This window comes from Citrus clementina, unplaced genomic scaffold (assembly GCF_000493195.1).
Source record: "Citrus clementina cultivar Clemenules unplaced genomic scaffold, Citrus_clementina_v1.0 scaffold_5, whole genome shotgun sequence".
Taxonomy (NCBI): Eukaryota; Viridiplantae; Streptophyta; class Magnoliopsida; order Sapindales; family Rutaceae; genus Citrus; species Citrus x clementina.
Window position 1 is genome coordinate 35,698,704 of NW_006262201.1, and position 19,138 is coordinate 35,717,841.

General features: G+C 33.0%; 2 protein-coding genes across 4 annotated transcripts; one reads left to right on the top strand and one right to left on the bottom strand.

Annotated features, from left to right (window-relative positions):
* Positions 1-3,573: 3,573 nt before the first annotated feature.
* On the top strand, positions 3,574-10,529 carry LOC18040344 (uncharacterized protein KIAA0930 homolog). 3 transcript variants are annotated; one of them, XM_024184775.1, is made up of 12 exons: positions 3,574-3,975; positions 4,259-4,448; positions 4,536-4,630; positions 4,732-4,809; positions 5,204-5,264; positions 6,502-6,561; positions 6,642-6,716; positions 7,386-7,538; positions 7,781-7,835; positions 7,995-8,117; positions 9,130-9,359; positions 9,913-10,529. In XM_024184775.1, exons 1-12 carry the CDS (start codon positions 3,944-3,946, stop codon positions 9,934-9,936), a joined length of 1,176 nt encoding a protein of 391 aa, XP_024040543.1. In that variant the 5' UTR covers positions 3,574-3,943; the 3' UTR covers positions 9,937-10,529. The 3 variants fall into 3 exon arrangements, with proteins under 3 accessions (XP_024040543.1, XP_006433846.1, XP_024040544.1); XM_006433783.2 differs by having other exon boundaries at positions 3,575-3,975; positions 4,536-4,610; positions 4,703-4,809; positions 9,913-10,527; XM_024184776.1 differs by lacking the exon at positions 4,536-4,630 and having other exon boundaries at positions 3,575-3,975; positions 4,703-4,809; positions 9,913-10,528.
* Positions 10,530-15,164: 4,635 nt separating this feature from the next.
* On the bottom strand, positions 15,165-17,650 carry LOC112097723. The gene is made up of 2 exons (XM_024183104.1): positions 17,630-17,650; positions 15,165-16,183 (listed from the first exon to the last, which is right to left on the bottom strand). The coding sequence occupies exon 2, from the start codon at positions 16,050-16,052 to the stop codon at positions 15,375-15,377; it is 678 nt and encodes a 225-aa protein (XP_024038872.1). The 5' UTR covers positions 16,053-16,183; positions 17,630-17,650; the 3' UTR covers positions 15,165-15,374.
* Between the last annotated feature and the right edge of the window lie 1,488 nt (positions 17,651-19,138).

Here is a 19,138-nt window from a genome sequence, read left to right on the forward strand (position 1 = left end):
TTGCGGCTTTTATAAGTGTAATATTAGAATTTGAGATACATTTTTAAAAAAAAAATTATTATAAGTATATTTATAGTAATGTATTAGTTTAAAAGTTTATTTACGTATTCTTTCTTATTTAATAATTATTACTTGCGAAATTATACATAACTCAGCACAAAACTATCATCTTAATTATATATTTATGTCTGTAATATTTACTTTATAAATAATTTGGCATACAATGAGGATAGAGAAAAATAATATTACATTAATTATCTAAAATAGTTAATATTAATTAAAAACATGATGGTCCACGAGATGAAGTTAATAAACAAATTATCAACAATAAATAATGTATATGACGTACAATTCTCTGAGAAATCAAATGAATATATATGACATCCCATAAAATAGAATTCGACAACCAATAAAGTGAATGGACATACAAATATCATGGTCCACCAACTGAATTAAACACTTAATGCCTGAATTCAATTGAAGTATTATCATGATAATTAAAATTAAATTCTAAGAGACTCTTCTAACATTTTTTTCTCGTTCGCTAAAATATGTATGGCTAACCCCACCATTGGTGCGCGGCAACGCCCTCATCCCTCAGCCTCCTATACAAAGACAAACATTCCCAATATGCCCTTATACTTCTGTTTCCTTTCCCTCTTGGCTTGCACTCCAAGGAAAGTTCATCAACTAACCTAATTGTCTTACTTTTCACCACCCCTTCCACTATCTCCGCCTTTGCTTTCATCACCACACACTCTTCTTCCTTCACATTCTTCTTCACCTAATTCAACATCCCTATCTCGGCCACCTTCTTTCCCTCACATTCCTCGCTTACAATCTCAATCTTGTACATCTGAAAATCAAGATTCCTCATTGGATAATGCTTCAAAAATCAGTCCATTCCAGTTCCACTTGTACGACCCGCCTTTCTATTAATATTATCCGGCAACCCAACGTCAACAAACACGCGACGAGGGTAACTCTCAAGACTGTCCCCTATTAGATTCGATAAAAACCTTGTTTTTCTTCAAGTACTTACTGGATCTTCTTGAAGCAAACCACGGTGGTTCTAGTGAAACATCTTCTAGTTCGTTCAATGCAGCTCTCTTTGCTTCTAATGATGATATCTTGCTTAAAACAAGTCGTTTATGCAGCTGCGGACTTTGGGTGTGTTTGGAATTGAGGTTGGACAACTATAGTTAAAAGTTACAGTACTAAAGTATTTGGTAAACCCTAGTTACTGTAGTTTGAAAGTTATGTTGATGTAATTTTTTACCTGCATAATAAAAAATTTATTAATATCTTTAATAATTTTGTCAAAATTATTATTTAAAATTTATATTTACTACATATTATTAATTTTTGTTTCATAATTACAGTTTTTTTTCCACAACAACTATAAGCTACAACACTTCAATCCCAAACAGGACCTTGGTGTTTGATTAGAATTTTGTTTCATGACCAGCATTGTTTTTTTTTTTTTTTCAATGGCTGTTATGACGTTTGAATTATTGAATCGTTTGAAATACATTGTTTGGTAATTTGATGGTTTATTGATTAATGCCAAAGAAGGACGGCGTCACACGTTTGAACAGCAATAATGCCGCCTAATTTAAGCGTCTGGTCGATGAGCTACGAGGCTGCATGGAAGTTAAATGTGAAGACAAAGTCAAATGATTCATTTAGAATTACGTCTTGTCGTTTTAAATCTTTAGAATAAACGATATACATGTCATTATTGTTTAGAATGTGAAAATTGTAAATGAAATCCTCATTAGCGTCGGTTAAGAAGAGAGCTTGATCTACGAGTCTTGAAATGCCTTCGTTTTTCAAGTCTCGAAAGAAAAACAACAAGAAATCAGAGGTAACTATGAAATCAGAGCCGACTTCATCATGAGGATCAATAATATCAACGTTATTTTTAGGGTTTAGGGTTACCCCAAAAACGAACCCTATCCAAAGTAATGAAGCAATGAGCACCACCAAGAGCAATGATCGAACAAGAAGCTTCAAGAGCCAAGAATTAGGGAGCTTGATCATCAAATACTCGTCGGATTTGAACCCTTGAATAACTTTGATTGCCATTTGAAAGATTTCTTGCGATGAAAGATGAGATGGACGATGGGGAGGTGTTGAGGTGAAACAAATAAAACTAATTAACAAGTACAAAACCTAGCACTTGTTTAATTACACAAAATGATCGATGACTCTGAATTTAATCCCCTGTACCTCCGCGCATATGTTCTAGCTTCATGCTTTTGATCAATGATTAATCCCCTTTTAACATCAATCTTTATCCATTTTCGCTGCCTATCGCAAGATCAAAATCCATATCAATGCCCCAAAAAGAGAGAGAGAGAGAGAAGAGAGAATAAGTAAAGCTATTGTTCTCTCTTCTGTATTGACTTAATTTGGGAATTATTATTATTATATTATTTTATTTTTCTGTAGGGTTTTCTTGTTTTTGGTGGGATGGGGTGATTAATTATTATGCAAGTGAAGAAGATGAATGAAATGAGGGAAAAAAATTATGAGGAGAAAATTTTTTAAAAAGGGTTGTTGAGTTTTTGGGATAATGGTGGCTGAAGATACGAGACATGAGTTTAACCATTGCTACAAGTGATGGGTTAATTTTGTTTTTGTGTCCAACGATTAAATTTAATGCATGGAATAAAATACTATTGTTTGAAATCACTTTGTGTTTGTTAATTAAGCTAATTTTGGGTGACACTGACATGCATGTCTTGACTTATATTTGGATCAATCACGAGTTTGCACTTTTTTTTTCTGGCTTTACTTTTAAGGATTAGTTGAATTTTTAGTGAGAACTGAATTAATGGCTAGAATAATTTTAAATTTTTATTTTTTATTTATCTTGTATAATAACCATTGATTCAGTAATTAAAAAAAAAACTCAGCTCAATATTGAATCCTTATTTTTTATTTTTAAATTCTAAGATCAAGCTACGGAAAAGGCAAACGTTATGGTTGGTTGGATATGTATACTTATTTTACTTATTTAGTACTATATTAGAGGTGTCAACAATTACTGATCTCTTCTAAAAATGATATATTAATCTTTTAGCAAACTTTAATTATACAACAATAATGCAGTTGCTAGTTTCCAATGAATATATATAGGGATAAAGATTCCGTCCTCTATGATTTTGCTTTTGGGCTATATGTAAATGAGCCTGTATCCCTATAATTATATAGTTTTCCTTGAATGAGAGTATCAATATCCGTATCTTATTCACACATATCTTAAATTTATTCTATTCACACATATCTTATCCGTATATGATTTAAATTTATTTTCTTATATTATTATGTGTTATAAATGAGCCTGTATCCCTATAATTATATAGTTTTCCTTGAATGAGAGTATCAATATTAATTTCATTAAACTAACATTTGTCTTCCAAACGAATATATATCCATCTTATTAAATATTTTTTTTTCACGTACACGTATATAGTGAAACAAAAATAATAACCTAATAAATGTTGAAATCAAGTACTTCTAAATAGATTTGTTGAAGTAGAAAAATATAACGAATTATTTCTAATATGTAAGCGACTAGACTCATCAAAACCGCCGATTAAGATTTTATATAATGCCGAGAAAAACCATAAACGAGGACTCTGGCAGTCTGGCTTTGGTAATTGGTAACAGAAGAATAAAGTGAAATCGAACCGATTGGATCAGTTCGATTTTAGGTTCGGTTTTGTTTTGAATGTCAGAAACCGAACCGGTTTGATTGCAGTTCGAATCAAATTCCGTCGCTGTCTTTTGGAAAAGAGGAAGTCACTGCTATGAAGCAATAGATCGCTCAACTCTCGCGCCAGTTTTTACCTCCAAAGAAATATTGTGCCAGCCAGCCCACATAACAACAATACTTTAAACTTATACTGTAATTCAGATCAACGGGCAAGAGAACATGTTCGGTGATCGAGGAGAAACTCCTTCTAGGTACAGATATTTCTTCGCACCCAGTTCAATTAGAGTGTATTTGTTTATTTATTTAATTAATTTAGATATTTTATCAAAATGCAGAATTTAGTGTCTGAAATTTGAATTCAATTTTGTATTCTGTAAAACATGTAATATTAATTCGAGTCAAATTGAGTCAAATTAACTACACACTGTAGTTTAATTAGAGACAGTAAGTTTATTAACAAACGATTTTGTTTTGAAATGAAATGTTTATATGATAGGAGTGATTTTTTTTTGAAATGAAATGTTTGTATGTTAGGAGTGAATTGTTGAGTATGGTGAAAAAGCACTCGAACTTGTTGGGGAAAACATTGGTAGAAGAGCAAGATGCAGTAGATGTAGAAATGGATTCTCGATTTTGGCACGATGTTTTCGATTTGTACTTTATCCGTGGTAAAGAGTCGAGAGGACGACAAGATGACGATCTCTTATTTTTCGTCAGGAAAGTGGTATGCTGATGTGAATGTTGAGAATTCTATATGTGGTCTTTAAACCCTGTGCTGTATTATTGATCTAGTCAAATTATGGTGATATAGAGTTTGCATGGAATCGTTTTCAATGATAACGAGGAAGATCTTACTTCTTACTTTGTACGCAGGTGGGCACCTAAGGTAAAAGCACCTGAAATAATGTAACTTCTTTTTACTTTGAGCATTAATTGTGCTAGAGTGTGATGTCAATAAATATGTGCTATTGCTAACAGTTGGATGATTTGCTTGGCAAAAACTTAAGCGAGGTGGATTGGAGGCGGTCATTTTACTTGAACATGATTGCTCACACAGCATTTTCAGTTACAGTGGCAATTTGCAGGTAACTTTTTCTGACTTTTTGTATTATTGCTTGTTCAGCAGATTCCTCATGTATTTGTTGGTATGTAGGTTAAACAAGCATTTTTAGCTGCTCTCATTATTATTTTTTCCACAATTTTATAACTGGTTCTGGAGGCAATGATGCAATCTGATTTGTTAATGTTGGTTATAATTTTACCAGTACATCAATATTTACTTCTATATTTTAGCTTTTCTTTCCGGATGTACTAACTTTATTTAAATCATATTTGATTTTCCTGAGCTATCATGGGAAAAGGGATAATTGTCCTGCTATATTTAGTACAAAAGTTTGATTGAGAATATCAATTGCTTTATTCTCGATCAAAATATAGCAGGATTTTGAAATATTTGCTGCTGTTGTATTCTTTTTTCAGTCATCAAGTACTTAGAAATCATCAAGCCGGGACAGATACACCATTATCTCCTATATACAAGGTAACCCTTGTTTCAATTATCATAATGGTTTATACAATTTTTTAAGGCAGAAAGAATTACTTGAATCTTCCCTGAAATGTTCTTGGTGCAACTTCAAAATGTTCATGGTAAATTTTAAACATACTGTTTAATTTTCTTGTTCAAAAAGAAGAAGAAGAAGAAGTATAATGCTGAAAAGGGGAAAAGAAAAAAAAATACTGTTATTGGTTAACATGAACCAGTTAAGACTTTAAGATAACCACTTATGAAAAAGTATTTTTATGAATCCTTTCTGCTTAATTGCTCCTGCCAGAGTTGATTGAGAACAAGAGGAACACATTATCTTGGAATTACTGCCCTGTTTGCAAGACTTTTTTTTTTTTGGTGTTAAGTTACAGATGTTGGTATGTGGTATTGGTTAAATACTGTTGCTAAGTTCTTTTCTTTAATTTTAAGCTTTTCAGATTAATGGTTCATCATGGTATTAAAGCCTAATTCCACAAGAGGGATCGTTCTTGGTTACCTAAAATGAATTTTGTTTTGTTAACTATTTACAGTGCAGAACAAGATGGGCTGTATTTGGATCCACATGAGAAGTCAATTAACTAAATTTGTCCTTGTATTTGAAGGCATTTCTTATATTATAAATTTTCTTGTTGGGCTTTTTTCAATAATCTTATTTTGGTATTAATGGTTGTTCAGTGGATGCCAAATAGCTGAATATGAGAATTTTTGTTCCTAAACAAATTGTTTGTAAGTCATTGTCATTATCATTCAATGGTAATTGGCCTTTTACTTTAAAGTAAGTGCTTGGCATCCTACCTGATATTGAAGATCCAAGTTATTCTATTTGTTATAGATAAGAAAACTTAAGTTCTTGTTGGAACTGTTTTTCTTATTGTATTCCTTGGGTTACGTGGATCATGGGTGAGATAAAATAATTGATTGTCAATGCAAAATCTCACATACTCTGGGCCAATTCAGTTACAATGAGAAGGAGAATATTATCTTTAGCTTCTAAGTTTTTGTGTGCATGATCCTCCCTATGATCCCCTCTTGGATTGTTCAGGGCCTGGTTGGGGTGTGGTTTTCAAGGTTTTAAATCTTAGAATTTTCTCTTTAAAACCGCTATAGTAATGTATCTAAATTAAAATCACAGTGATTGAATTCTTAATTCCTGCTAACTAGCTACCATTTCATACGGACTTTCATGTGAATATGCACAGTATCCTAATTTCTGGTTTGCCTGTGACATTAGGTTGTTAAGACTGTTTATGCATCTCCTAGCCGTGTAAATTTTCAGTTGGACTCAAAGAAGGCAAGTTTAGTTATTATCATCAAACTGCAATCAATTACATCTATCTTCAATTTCTGACAGTGCTGCTAATATGTATGTAGGAAGTAGAGACAAAACCTGCCTATCCAGATATCTGTTTTGCGGTAGATGATTTTGACTCCACTTTTGATGCTGTGGTAAGCAGGACCTTAGAGTGATTGTTGAATGTTTTTGGCATGTGATAGTTGAACCATCTTGTGCCTCTTTTAGAGTTTTAGTAAAGCTCACTGCATAGTTTCCATACATATATTGATTACTTTTACTGCATCAATTTATTTGTGCTTGCTTGTGGAGTTTTAAAAATTTTATATTTATCTAATTTACATTAACTTATATGTTGCTTGCGATAATTTAGTAGTGTCAACCTAGGTACCAGGCTTCTAGCAAGATGTATTACTGGTTACTTCACATGTTATGATGAGAAATGATCTAATTTTGTAGTCATTAAGTTTTATTTCAGACTGCATTTTCAGTTTTCATTATGCAATCTGAGATGATTTATGTACAGGATATAGGAGATAGACATGGGTATAATTTTGTAACACTTAAAAAGTGTATGAATATGTATATGCATTTGACTTGATTATATATCTCATTTATCATTAATGAAGTTTACTTATAAAATTTTGCCATCTTTTAAGAATTTTGAGGCATTCGTTTGTATAATCAATCTGTATGTGCACTTGGCTTTATCTTTATTAACTTTGTGTTTATGTATGTACATAGGTTAGGAACAGAGTGGACTGTTATTATCATCATCTTTGCATTTGTTACCATTTGCTGAAATGATTACCTAATTTGTGCAGGTCTTGTCTGACACAGACCACTGCTATTGTGTGATTCTAAATGCACACGGTGGGGCAGCATTTCCTAGTGAAAAAGAGGCCAATAATAGCAGCTCTAGTAATAGTTCACCTATGAAAACTGATATGGACTCTGGAAAGACGAGAAATGCCAAGGTTTAGTGAGCTTCATATTCAAGAGTTTGAAATTTATGGTAGTTTAAGAAATGCGTGATTTCATATAATTAGCAATTGATACCTTGAAGTTGTCTCAAATATTCCAGTAGTTTTTAATCATGTCTTGCTTAAATTGAAACTTGAGATTTAGATTATTGTTTTTGTCTTTAGATTCTTTAAAATGCTATTTGATTTCACAGAAACACATAATCTAGTTGACTTGCTGGTAGTTGTGATTGCAGCTTACTCTTTTCTCTGGATTTGTCAGCTATCAAATGGTTCGAGAAGCATATGATGGTACATCTTTTTATAAATCACTCAAAATAACTTAACTTATTAGTTTGCTATGCATTTATGACTGCACTGTTTATACTTTTACATGTAGATATTATGAACTTGATGCCAGGAATTTCATTGACTCATGTAGTTTTCATCTCCTCTCTCTTTCATATTTAGCTGGAAAATCTCGATTTGGGAGCCTACTTTCTCTCAGTCATTCCCTGGGCAAAACAGACAGACTGTATATGAAAGGCCCTGGAGGACGTGGAGAAGTGGAAGTAGCCGTTTCTGGTGTAGCAGGTAACTGAAAGAATTCATTTCTTCTATTTTTATTATTTCTTATTCAGATATTGTATGTTTTGGTGCTTTAGATGGAAAGCTGCAACTGTGATCAGTTATGACCTTTTAAAACTTGTATAATGTTTGTTTATAATTTTATTTTATACCTTATACTGATTATAATTTCTACAACTAGTCATAGCGTGTGACAATTCTATTTATTACATAAAAAACATTTGTCGATGTAATCATGTTTTTGTTTTTAGAATTTTGTTAAAAGCAAAGTGACTACTAAACGATACTAAAGAACATAAATACATGTCTTCGGTAATTATTATAAAATTTTAGAAGTATTATAAGAGATGAAGACACATGAATATTTAATTTTTGAAGTCCACTTGACCATAAAAAATAGATTGATGATTCAACTTATTGATTTTTGCTAAATACAAGTGAAATAAAATTCAATTCAATATAAACTTGAATAATAAAAAAGGAAAAAATATATTTTATTTTTTAATTACCTTTTCATAAAAATTTACCAACAAGATAGACTCTTTCTTTTAGTATTAAATACTGAAAGTTTAATATGAAAATTATGTTTATCCAAACAAAAAATATTTCATTTCTTTCCATTTGAAATATCAAATCCTTTTCCCTCTCTAATTCCATACCTGTACTATTTACATCCCATCGTTCGAACCAAACATCACCTTATCACATGATAATTATTTACCAGCGATATACAAGTGGATTGCCTGAAATGTTAAAAACCCATGGCTTTCTGGATAGACATAGTTGTGAATGTTTTGCTTGCGTCTGAAATCACTTATACTTCTGGATATCATCCCTTCTTTTTTTTTCTCCTGTATGGTGGGCTGATTTCTAGTCCCGTAAAGGAAGAGAAGAGGGACTGCTGTGCTTCTTTTTTTTTTGGAGTGAAATAAAGATCATATTGAATGATTAAATAATCATATAAAGTGAATTTGTGTAAAGACGGTGCTAAATTCTGATTATAATGTGATGACATCAGATCAAAGCGATCAGGATTCGGCCCCCTTTTCACCAGTTGTATCCAAAAGAGGATTTGCGATTGGCTCAATAGTGCGTAAAGCAGCATCTGTTGCATCAGTGGCCGCAAAGCATGCATATGCAGCTGCTGCTGCCACCACCACTTCCGATGATGAGATGTTGCCTCTTAAATGCTGCTTAATGTCCATATCTTTGCCCTGGGAACACATTGCTTATGATCTTCTGTTTAAGGTAAGCTTGCAATTCACTTAGAAAATATTACACCACAGTGTCAAATATGGTGCAATCAGTGAAAAAAAAAAGCATAACCTGATAACCATCTGATGGTCTCTGATATTGTCCTATGCTACATTATAATGTAATGATTGAAAGAATCAAAATTATTCTACAAAATAGTGTATGATAATAGTGTATGATAAGATTTGGTTGAAGTTGTAATGAAAAGAAAGTGTCTTGCACTGCAGTGTAGGATAATACATTACCTTCCACTGCAATGTAGTGGAAAGAATAGAAGAGAGTATTTGTTGCTATTAGATCTTATTGCTTTGCTAAAGTTGTGTGCTAGGTAAGACGTATATTCGATAAGAGCACTAGTACTGGGTTTGCTTTTTCCTTTCTGATAAAAATGGAAATAGTTGTTTGTGCAAAATTCTGCTTTGGTGTTTTTTAGATTTAACTTTCCTTGTTCATTTCTAATGTGATTATATAAGGTAATGTTTCCAATTGCCTTTTCACGCATGCATGAGAGAATAATAATGATTCTTATCTTGATTGTCAAATTCAGGGAAGTCCTCCTGTGAACTTGTAACCTGTCTTATTTACCTGTCGCTGGAAATTACAAAACAATCATCACCTGCAAGAACAAAACATGGAAGAGATGTGTCTGATGGGGAGACTAAATGTTGCCACCTTGGTAGAAAAGAGATTAGTCTGTGTTCGAAATTAAATTTGTAAATTCTTCTTTATGGAATAGCCCAATTTGTTTGGCCTTTTATAATGGACGCGAGAGATCAAGGGATCGATTTTCCCAAACACCAGTGTTAGAGGGGGAATAATTTATTTGGGATGAGACAACTCAAAAAAAAAAAATTGTAAATTCTCTCTGGTGTCGAGGCCATCATCTTTGGGCTGTATGTTCAAATTTATGTTGTATATCATTTTAATCATGTGTTTAGTAACTAAAGCAGCATCAATCCATAATACATTCGTTGCCAATTCTCTGTTCGGTTTCCATAGGATTCGTTTTTTGTCTCTTGGATTTGTCAGTTTCATCATTACCTTTACTATTGACTACATGACACTTGATTTCCCAGATCATTTGCTAGAGGGTTGCTCAGGGGTTTCCTTCTGAAGGAACCTTGTGGATGTATTTCCCTGGATTCAGTGACTCTTTGATTCCCCTTACTAGTTCTAGCTATTGAGATTCTTTTAAGTAGGCAGACATCAACTCGCTCAAATTTTTGGTGCTTGTGATTAGGTTTCCGCTCTAATTTCTTGTAAATGAATGGATTTGATTAGAGGTGATGCTACTCAGCGTAAGGTTGAGAAACTTTTTCTACTTTCATAGGAATTTCTTGGTAGTGTTTGTGCATTGGACGAATGGTTGATTAATTACTCATTCAGTGTTTATGAAGCAATGGTACAATTTCTTTTCGGGTAATTATCATTTAACAGCCTTTATATTGTGCCTCACAAAACGGAGATTTTAATGAACGTTCAAATGTCAACAAATCAAGTCAACGAAGATTGAAATAAGTTTTCCGAATAAAACTGAGCATAAAATACACCCATGCTCGCTAATCAGCGACGAACGTTCAAATGTCAACAAATCAAGTCAACAAAGATTGAAATAATTTTTCCGAATAGAATTGAGCATAAAATGCACCCATGCTCGCTAATGAGCGACGACTCATTTGATTGATGATTTTCTTTCACATTCAAATTTTTGTGAAACAATTTCATTAAAATAAACACAATTAAGTGACATAGAACATTCAACAAAATTGGTATATAGACAATTTATAACAAGTAATTACAATGAAGACGTGAGAGAAAAACTAAAGGTGATTACCGGTTTTGACTCGCCGATTGCTTCCTTCATTCCTTCTTACTCTGTATAAAACAAATGAGTATTCCACCTAGTATTCTATAGAAGTTACTCAAGACGAGGGAATAGTCCTTTTTAATTTTAGAATTGTCACTTCTTGTGGGTTTTGTAAACATTTTCATCGAGGAGATTGTTGTAATGCATGTGTATGACATCTAGCAATAAAATGACGAACGAAACTGTGGATTTGTGTATACAAGCGTTAAGGTGTCACCTACATATCAAATATATAACTTAGTAAAAAGCATAGTTATTTGAAGAAGTAAGACAACAGGAAGACAAAAACATGAATACTGTTTATGAAATGACAACATTGTTTAAGCTACAGTGCTATGATTTTGTCTGTTTAAACAACATTTTCCTCCATAAAATTTTAAAAATAACGTCATACAGCCTCAGCTTTTTATAGCCTAAGGCAGCTATATGAGTTGTAACTTCAAGACAGCAATAAACAATAAGTATATAACAAGCATTAATGATAAGGAAACAGAAGAAAGAGAAGTACAATATTTCAAAAATATAGCTCATTTTGACATTGGAAAATATCACCGTCCATTTGTTTTTTTTTTTATTTTTTTAAAAATACATAATTTTTTTTTATTGAAATCTACCTACAATTACATTTTGTTTCACTTTTCCACTTCCGTTTGAAATCCATTAAGAAAATTAACGGAAACTTAAAAAAATGACCATTTTTACCTCTCAAATCGAAAATTTCAATTTCACCCTAAAAATTATCAAAAATAATCAGATTAAATCTAATTATTTTCTTCATCGGTCAATAAAGAAATTAATTCCACAACCATCAAATGCATGATTTTTTTAAAAATAGCTAAATCTCACAAACCATCAATTGAATTTAAGATAAATATGAGTTGTATTATTCATTGAGTTATAATTTCTAGTAGTTAAGATTTTTTTATACTTCATTAACGTACCAATAATGATATTCTTTATTGAATCTGATTATTTTTGGCATATTTTAGAGTGAAATTGTAATTTTCGTTTGGGGGTAAAATAGTCATTTTTTAAAGTTTCCGTTAGTTTTCTTAACGGATTCCAAACGAAAGTAGAAAAGTGAAACAAAATATAACTTTAGGTAGATTTTAGTAAAAAAAAAATTATATATTTTTAAAAAAATTAAAAAAAACGGATGGACGGTGAATATTTTCTATTTTGATATTAATAGACTAGTCATTTATACCACTAAACATGTGCCACTAAGTTCGAATAAAAGTAGCCATTTAAGTAGTCATTTTACAACACCAAACATAGTATGCCAGCAAGTTCTGGTAAAAGTTACTCAGCAATTGTCTTGTCATTAAGATTGGACTCCTCTTCGCGAAACAGCTTTGAGGGGTCACACGGTTGTTTCTTCATGTTCTCCTCATTCTTCTTGTTCTTATTAGGAATGCTAAACCATTTATTTGACTAGCCAAAATGGCGAAGGTCAAGCATTTCTTCTAAAAGAAAGAAAAAAAAAAAGTTAGTTCTCGACATTAAAAATGTATAGACTAAAAATTATATAAAAAATAAATCATTATTCCTCCAACAGAATGTACTACTCATCTACCCACAAGTCTTATACTAATACAAAAAAGTTGCCTCATGTCTTAATACCTACAAAAGTAGTTAAAAAACAACGTTATACAATTAATAACTTATACTGATCAAATGTTAAAATGAAAAAAATAAAATCATTATTATGACAAATATGATATTGAACTTTGCAAAATTTGACAAATCAAATCTTTAAGTCACTCAAATCAAACCCAGAAATAGCAGCAAATCCACCCAAAAACAACAACAATCAAAAGTCTCTGTAATCAAACCCAAAAACAAAAGAAAATCAGCAAATCAAAACCAAAAATTGCAATCAAAATTAACCTACAATCAGCAAAAAAAAATTTTAAAAAATGCCAGAAATCAAACCCAAAAATAGTAGCAAAGTAACCAAGAAACAACAGAAAATCAAATCCAAAAACAACACAAATGAACACAAAAAGAGCAGGAAATCAACCCAACAAAAAAAGCAAAAAATGCCCAACACCAATAGCAAGTAAAAAAAATAAAATTTGGCGATTGCAAAATAGAATATAATATGAGTGAACGTGTTTAGAGTAATGAACGCGTTTCCAGAAGCCACATTAGGCCACCATATTAAACAAATATCAAATTTACCATCCATCACTTCACTCTTCATAGATGCCTATGATGCATCAACCATCGAAATTTATCATCCATCACTTCACTTTTGGGTGGAGTGTGTGTTTTTATAAGTCTGAAAAATAAAACCTTAGTTTGCCTTATATATGAAGTACCTTGGCTACCCCACCATGTGGCACCTTCCTAGTGGTGATTTGGCTGTCTTTTTCAAGGTTCTCTCGTCCTATGATGATTTTTGGGCCGTTAGGAGTATGCTTGGGGAGCAAAAAGAACGTTTTGAGGCATAAGTTGTTTTCTTGCACACATGGTATACGCTATAGTGCGGTCCTAGACAGCTCTACAAAAGTTATTGGGGCACAATTGAGGACTATTGTCCATGGCGCGCTGCTTTTTACTTTTTACAGGTGTGACAGCTAGTTGTCCTCTCTTTTCTAACAAGATATTTTTTGTTTAATTTTGTCAAATCAAATATTCTCTCTGACCGATGAAGACAACACGTATGGTGGATTTTTTGAATATTTTCTTTAATACCTTAATTTTGCCATGACATACCCCGCATTCCAACTCAATTAGCAGGTATACCTAGTATAGGTCAGGTACTCCACGAAAACTATTTATAGTCATAAAACCTTCATGTTGACACGTGGCGCTTCTTTTCTAATTTCGTATGTATTCCCCAAACATGAGTCAATTTTTATGTTATTATTGTTGTAATTTAATTGTTAGTGATTGTTTTGGTTAGTGAATGATTTTTTTTTTTTTATTGCTTTGAGCATATATACCTTGTGTTGGTCTAATGGTAATGGGAAAATAGTAACAGGAATTAAAAATAATAAATATACCAACCTGATGAAGTTTTTATTTTGAGAGGACTCGTGGCAGTAATTGGTTTTCCATCTGCAGCACACACGGGTAATAAGACAATTAAGAAAACTTGAGTTAAAGAAAACACAATTACATGGTACTCAATTGTGGATGAAGATAAGATTCTCCCGATATTGTGTGATATATTTATGAGAAGAACTAACATAAAATTCCTAGTAATATGGAGTATTATTAATTCTTTTGTATGGATAATTTACCCAGATTGTGTTTGTTCAATTTCTTTGGATATGTTATTATACATATATCAAATTGATGGAAACTCAAAATGTGATACGGACATTTCTTACTTATTACTACAGTATGTGCTTCTTTGAATAATATTAAGGGAGTTATTCGATTTTGGGGAGGTAAACACAAGACGACAAGTCATTTATCAAAATTTTTTAATTATGCCATTAACAAAATGAATAGACGACCAGTCGTCGTTTATTTGCTGAACACACTGAAATTGAGTTGTGATGTGTAAACTAAATTTATCTATCAGATTCTTTGAATAATATGCAGAGTTATGCAGTTTTGGCTGTGTAAACACAAGAGACGAGTCGTTTACGAAATTTTTTAATCACGTTAATAACAAAATGAATAGACTACCAGCTAATCCTTTATTTCTTAAACACACTGAAACTGAATTGTAATGTGTAAATTAAATTTATCTACCAGATTCTTTCTGCTAAACATTTAATTCTTCACTTTCTTTCCGCTTCAGTATTCCGAAGTCACTTCTTGCCCAATATTTCAGAATATGCATACTTTGAAAACAAATAGATGCAATTGATAAAGAATAAACCAAAAGAATGCATAAAGGCATCAAAAGAATAGACATTTTATTTATTTTCAGAAACAGAAATAACAAAGCTCATAATGATTCCTCAAGAATCACAAAGCAGACGATCAAGAAAGCAATTGAAACAGAAAAGCAAGAACGACAACTTGACATCTTTCAAGAATTGTAAATTCCTAGACCTAAGATTGTTTCTTGACCGCAAAAAACTTAAAAAGACGTGTAATAACAAGATTAGCCTGGACAAGATTCAGAAATTTACACTCTACTTTCGGCACTTCCGCGAATCAAATCCTTAATTCTTGATCTAATCCGTCAACGTTGCAAGAAAAAGTTCAGAATCAGAAACTGCTTCGTCATCAATATCGTCTCCTGATGAAGAATTCAATGCTAGTTTACCAAGAAGCCTCTCCATCACATCTCCATCCTTTTTCAAAAATTCCTGAACACCCTTTTCGCTTTCTTCTTCAGTACTACTAGACAAACCAAGCACAGCAAAATCAATCCCATCAATCCCAGTTCCAGTGAGGCTACTATCACCATAATGATCATCATAGTTGACATCATCAGCATCTTCATAGATCAAACCCTTGCCCTTCTCTAGACCTTCAATAGCAGTGAAAACTTTCAATCCAAGATCAATGCTACATTTGATTTCGAAAACCTCAATTATCAACTCTTTCAACTTCTTGATTACGTGGGTACCATCTTCTTTCTTGCAACCACCATCTTTGTTTTCAATCAAGATAGCATTCATCCTCTGCTTCGCATCTTCAAGATTAAGCCTCAGAAAAGAAATCTCTAACACTGAAGCCTTAGCTACGGCCTCGTCTTTCAACCACTCTGTTTTCGCCATGAGTTGAGTAAGCCTTTCATCCAATTCTTCAAAGCAAAAATTCAGCCCAGAAACTCTGTTGCGGATTCCGAGATCAATCTGTTCTGGCCACGGGCTCTTATCATCTGAAGACACCGATGATGATTCCATGGCTTACAAAGAAAGGACCAAGATTGGATCAAAGACTCGGTTTCTGATTTGTGAACTAGAAAGAGAGAGTTGGCGGCCAATGGGGAACTTTCACGAAGTGAGCTTTCAGGAGAAACGCCAGGCAGTTATTTCTGTTATGGTTAGTGCAGAGTTAGTCCTAGACCCACCTGCCGGTGACATTTCATTGAATAACAGTAGAGTGTAGACGCAACCTAAAATCAATTCTCCAAAAGCTTGGCGTTAATATTGAGTTAAATGAGGGCCATAGGATGTAAATCGTCGGTTAAGATTAAATACAAAGCACTCTTAGCGAGTGTGCGCATAATAAAGTTGATTAATTTTGAAAGTTCTACTAGACTGCGTTCCATAAAAATAGTTGGAGCTTTCTTCTCATCAGAAATAGCACATACAAGTTGTGGAGAAATAAAATTAAAAAATTGAATCGAGCTTTTACCTTCTGAAAATAGGTTTTATTAAGTGTATTAAAAAGCAAACAACTCCTACTCCTTGATGAAGTATTAGAGGGGAATATACTGAATTCCTAAAGTGCATTGCATGCTAAAGATATATTCTGTCCAATCCATAATGGAGTAAGTGCTGCAATTATTTGAAAAACTCTCCCTGCTCGTTATTTGCTGCCAACTGTTGCAATTTCGAGTTATTTTAAAAATTATGTCAATTTTTGGCTATAATGTTTCAGTGCTTTAGCTGCCAAGTCCTTCGAATGTGATGTATTTATCGATAAAATTATAAAATTATCTATAAAATTAAAATTATCTATGCTCTTAACTCAATAAAAGGCTTACCAGGTACAATTCCTTCCTCTATTGCAGCCTTGGCAGCATTTAGGGAATTCTTATAGATAATTTTAATTTTAATTTTATAGATAATTTGAAAATTTTATTTCTGTCCAACCTTAATCAAAACAAACTCATCATATACGTATTGAGTTAAGAGCATAGATAACCCACATGGTCAAGAGGCCACAACTAAACACTTGCAGAAGTAAATTTGTAATTCCTAACCTCCGAACCTTAAAATTAAATAGCAGCTCCTCTAGAAAGCTTTCGAAGCCACTCTTCTAACAGCTTAATTTCATAATCTAAAGTGCTCAATTTAATTGCGGATCCCAACTGTAACAACAATCACAGGAATATTTAGAATAATTAATAATCAAGAGGGCTAGGAAAGAAAGCTAACAATATTGTTGAAAAACATATCAAACACAGACAAAAGAAACCTGTTCACATCTTTTGTTAATGCGTGCTTGGATACCAGACCCACCATGGATAATCATCTCATTGTCTCTCACAATAGACTATGATGATGGACAGGGATAAAATATATATTATTTGAAAAAAGGTTTTCTCAACGTGAGCAGAGATGCTGTTACAATAATGCAAATCTATAATACATATTAAATATCTCACCTCTTTGCATGAACCAAGCATTAGTGGAATAACCCCACAATTAGAACGACATAGTTACAACAACCTTGAAAAAAAGAAAAGAAAAAAAAGGGAACATGCACATTGATAATGTATTCAATCATGATGCAAAATGAGAAAGAAAATTACCAAATGAACCTACCCGGCCGCCTGTGAGAATGGCAAGGTCTTGCATAATCCCTTTCAAGTTTTCCTCATAGACTGCTTTCAAATTTTCTTCATAGTCTCTGCCTTCAAATTTTCTTCAAATTCAGGAGGTTTGACGATGCAAAACTTCATCCAATTCACAAACAATACCTCCATAATTAAAATAAATAGAACACATTATTTTGTAAAACTAAAGTAATATTTGCAGGATATATGACACCAATTATTTTTTTCCACAAAAAAATTAGTCCTAACCTCGTTGAATGGCAGGCAAAAGAAACCATAGCTCACACCCAAACTGAAACAAACTGTTTGGGTTGGATTTAAAATTCATGGATTGGGTTAAGATCCGTCAATTCAAATTTATTATGAGTTGATAACGCCAGTGCTACAAAAGTCTCCATCAGGACCTGGTGATTTTTTCGCAGAACACTGATCAACTGCACTTCTGACCTCCTCGACCTCAAAAAGCCTTTCCAGCCTTGCTAGTAGAAATAGGACTTCAATGAAGGCCATAAATTCTAGGCCTTGGAATTCCTTCAGCGGAATACAAAATTTTTTAAAGTAATCGGCGATCTCTTTTTCAGCACTTCTCATGTCCTCCAGAATAATCCCCTCCCTTGACTCAATTTTGTTAATGAGGCTTCTGCTTTGCCTTCCATTAACAGTTCTGTGAAACAGTTTGGAGGTGTTATCGCCCTTTTTGGCCCAAAGAGCCTTAGCCTTTTGTCTCCACAAGATTCTTCCTTGAACACAATCTTTTCTAAATTACATATAATCTAAAATCTCTGTGTGCAAAGCTTCATTCCGTCCTCCTCCCTCCTCCGGCGAATCAAGCTCCTGAATTCGCTGCCCTAGGTGAGCCTTCCTATCTTTCACGTTACCAAAGACTTCCTTATTCCTTGTTCCAAAATTTCAATTTGTTTTTCACAAATTCTAATATTTTCAGGAACCTGTAACCTGCTACAATTAGCTTCTGACCACCGATTCTTAAAAATTTGCTTGAATTGATGATGCTCCAACCAAACATTTTCAAACCTGACAGGTACAGGGCCCCAAGTAATAGCACTGGAGTCTAATAAGATAGGACACTGATCTGACACTGATGTAGTCAAAACTTCTTGTCTAACACTGCCACAACCACTCTCCCACTCCATCAAAAAAAAAAAAATTTTCTGTCCAGCCTTCAACACACTGCATTTAATCTAAGATTCCACCAAGAAAATGCAGCTCCGTTTAAAACTGGAAGCGCAACCGAATTCTAACTTTAACGCAAACTTCCTACTCCTTTCAGTAATTTTTAACGCATTATGATGAGCAAATGTAATTGATGTGCTATTAATTAATTAGTTCAACTTGGGAAAAAATTAATCTGAGTTTGGGCTTATTTCTAGGGCCTAAACCCAAACTACATAACCAAAGTTGAACAGAAGCAACTTTAATTGGTTTACGTTGGGCTGAATTGTATTCTAACTACACCAACCCTTTTGG

Bases quoted from the DNA above. Each gene is read 5' to 3' on its own strand.
- LOC18040344 (XM_006433783.2), top strand. From the start codon at position 3,944: ATGTTCGGTGATCGAGGAGAAACTCCTTCTAG. The intron at 6,562-6,641 runs GCAAGTTTAGTT...ATATGTATGTAG, and splicing joins TTCAGTTGGACTCAAAGAAG to GAAGTAGAGACAAAACCTGC. The intron at 8,118-9,129 runs GTAACTGAAAGA...TGATGACATCAG, and splicing joins AGCCGTTTCTGGTGTAGCAG to ATCAAAGCGATCAGGATTCG.
- LOC112097723 (XM_024183104.1), bottom strand. From the start codon at position 16,052: ATGGAATCATCATCGGTGTCTTCAGATGATAAGAGCCCGTGGCCAGAA.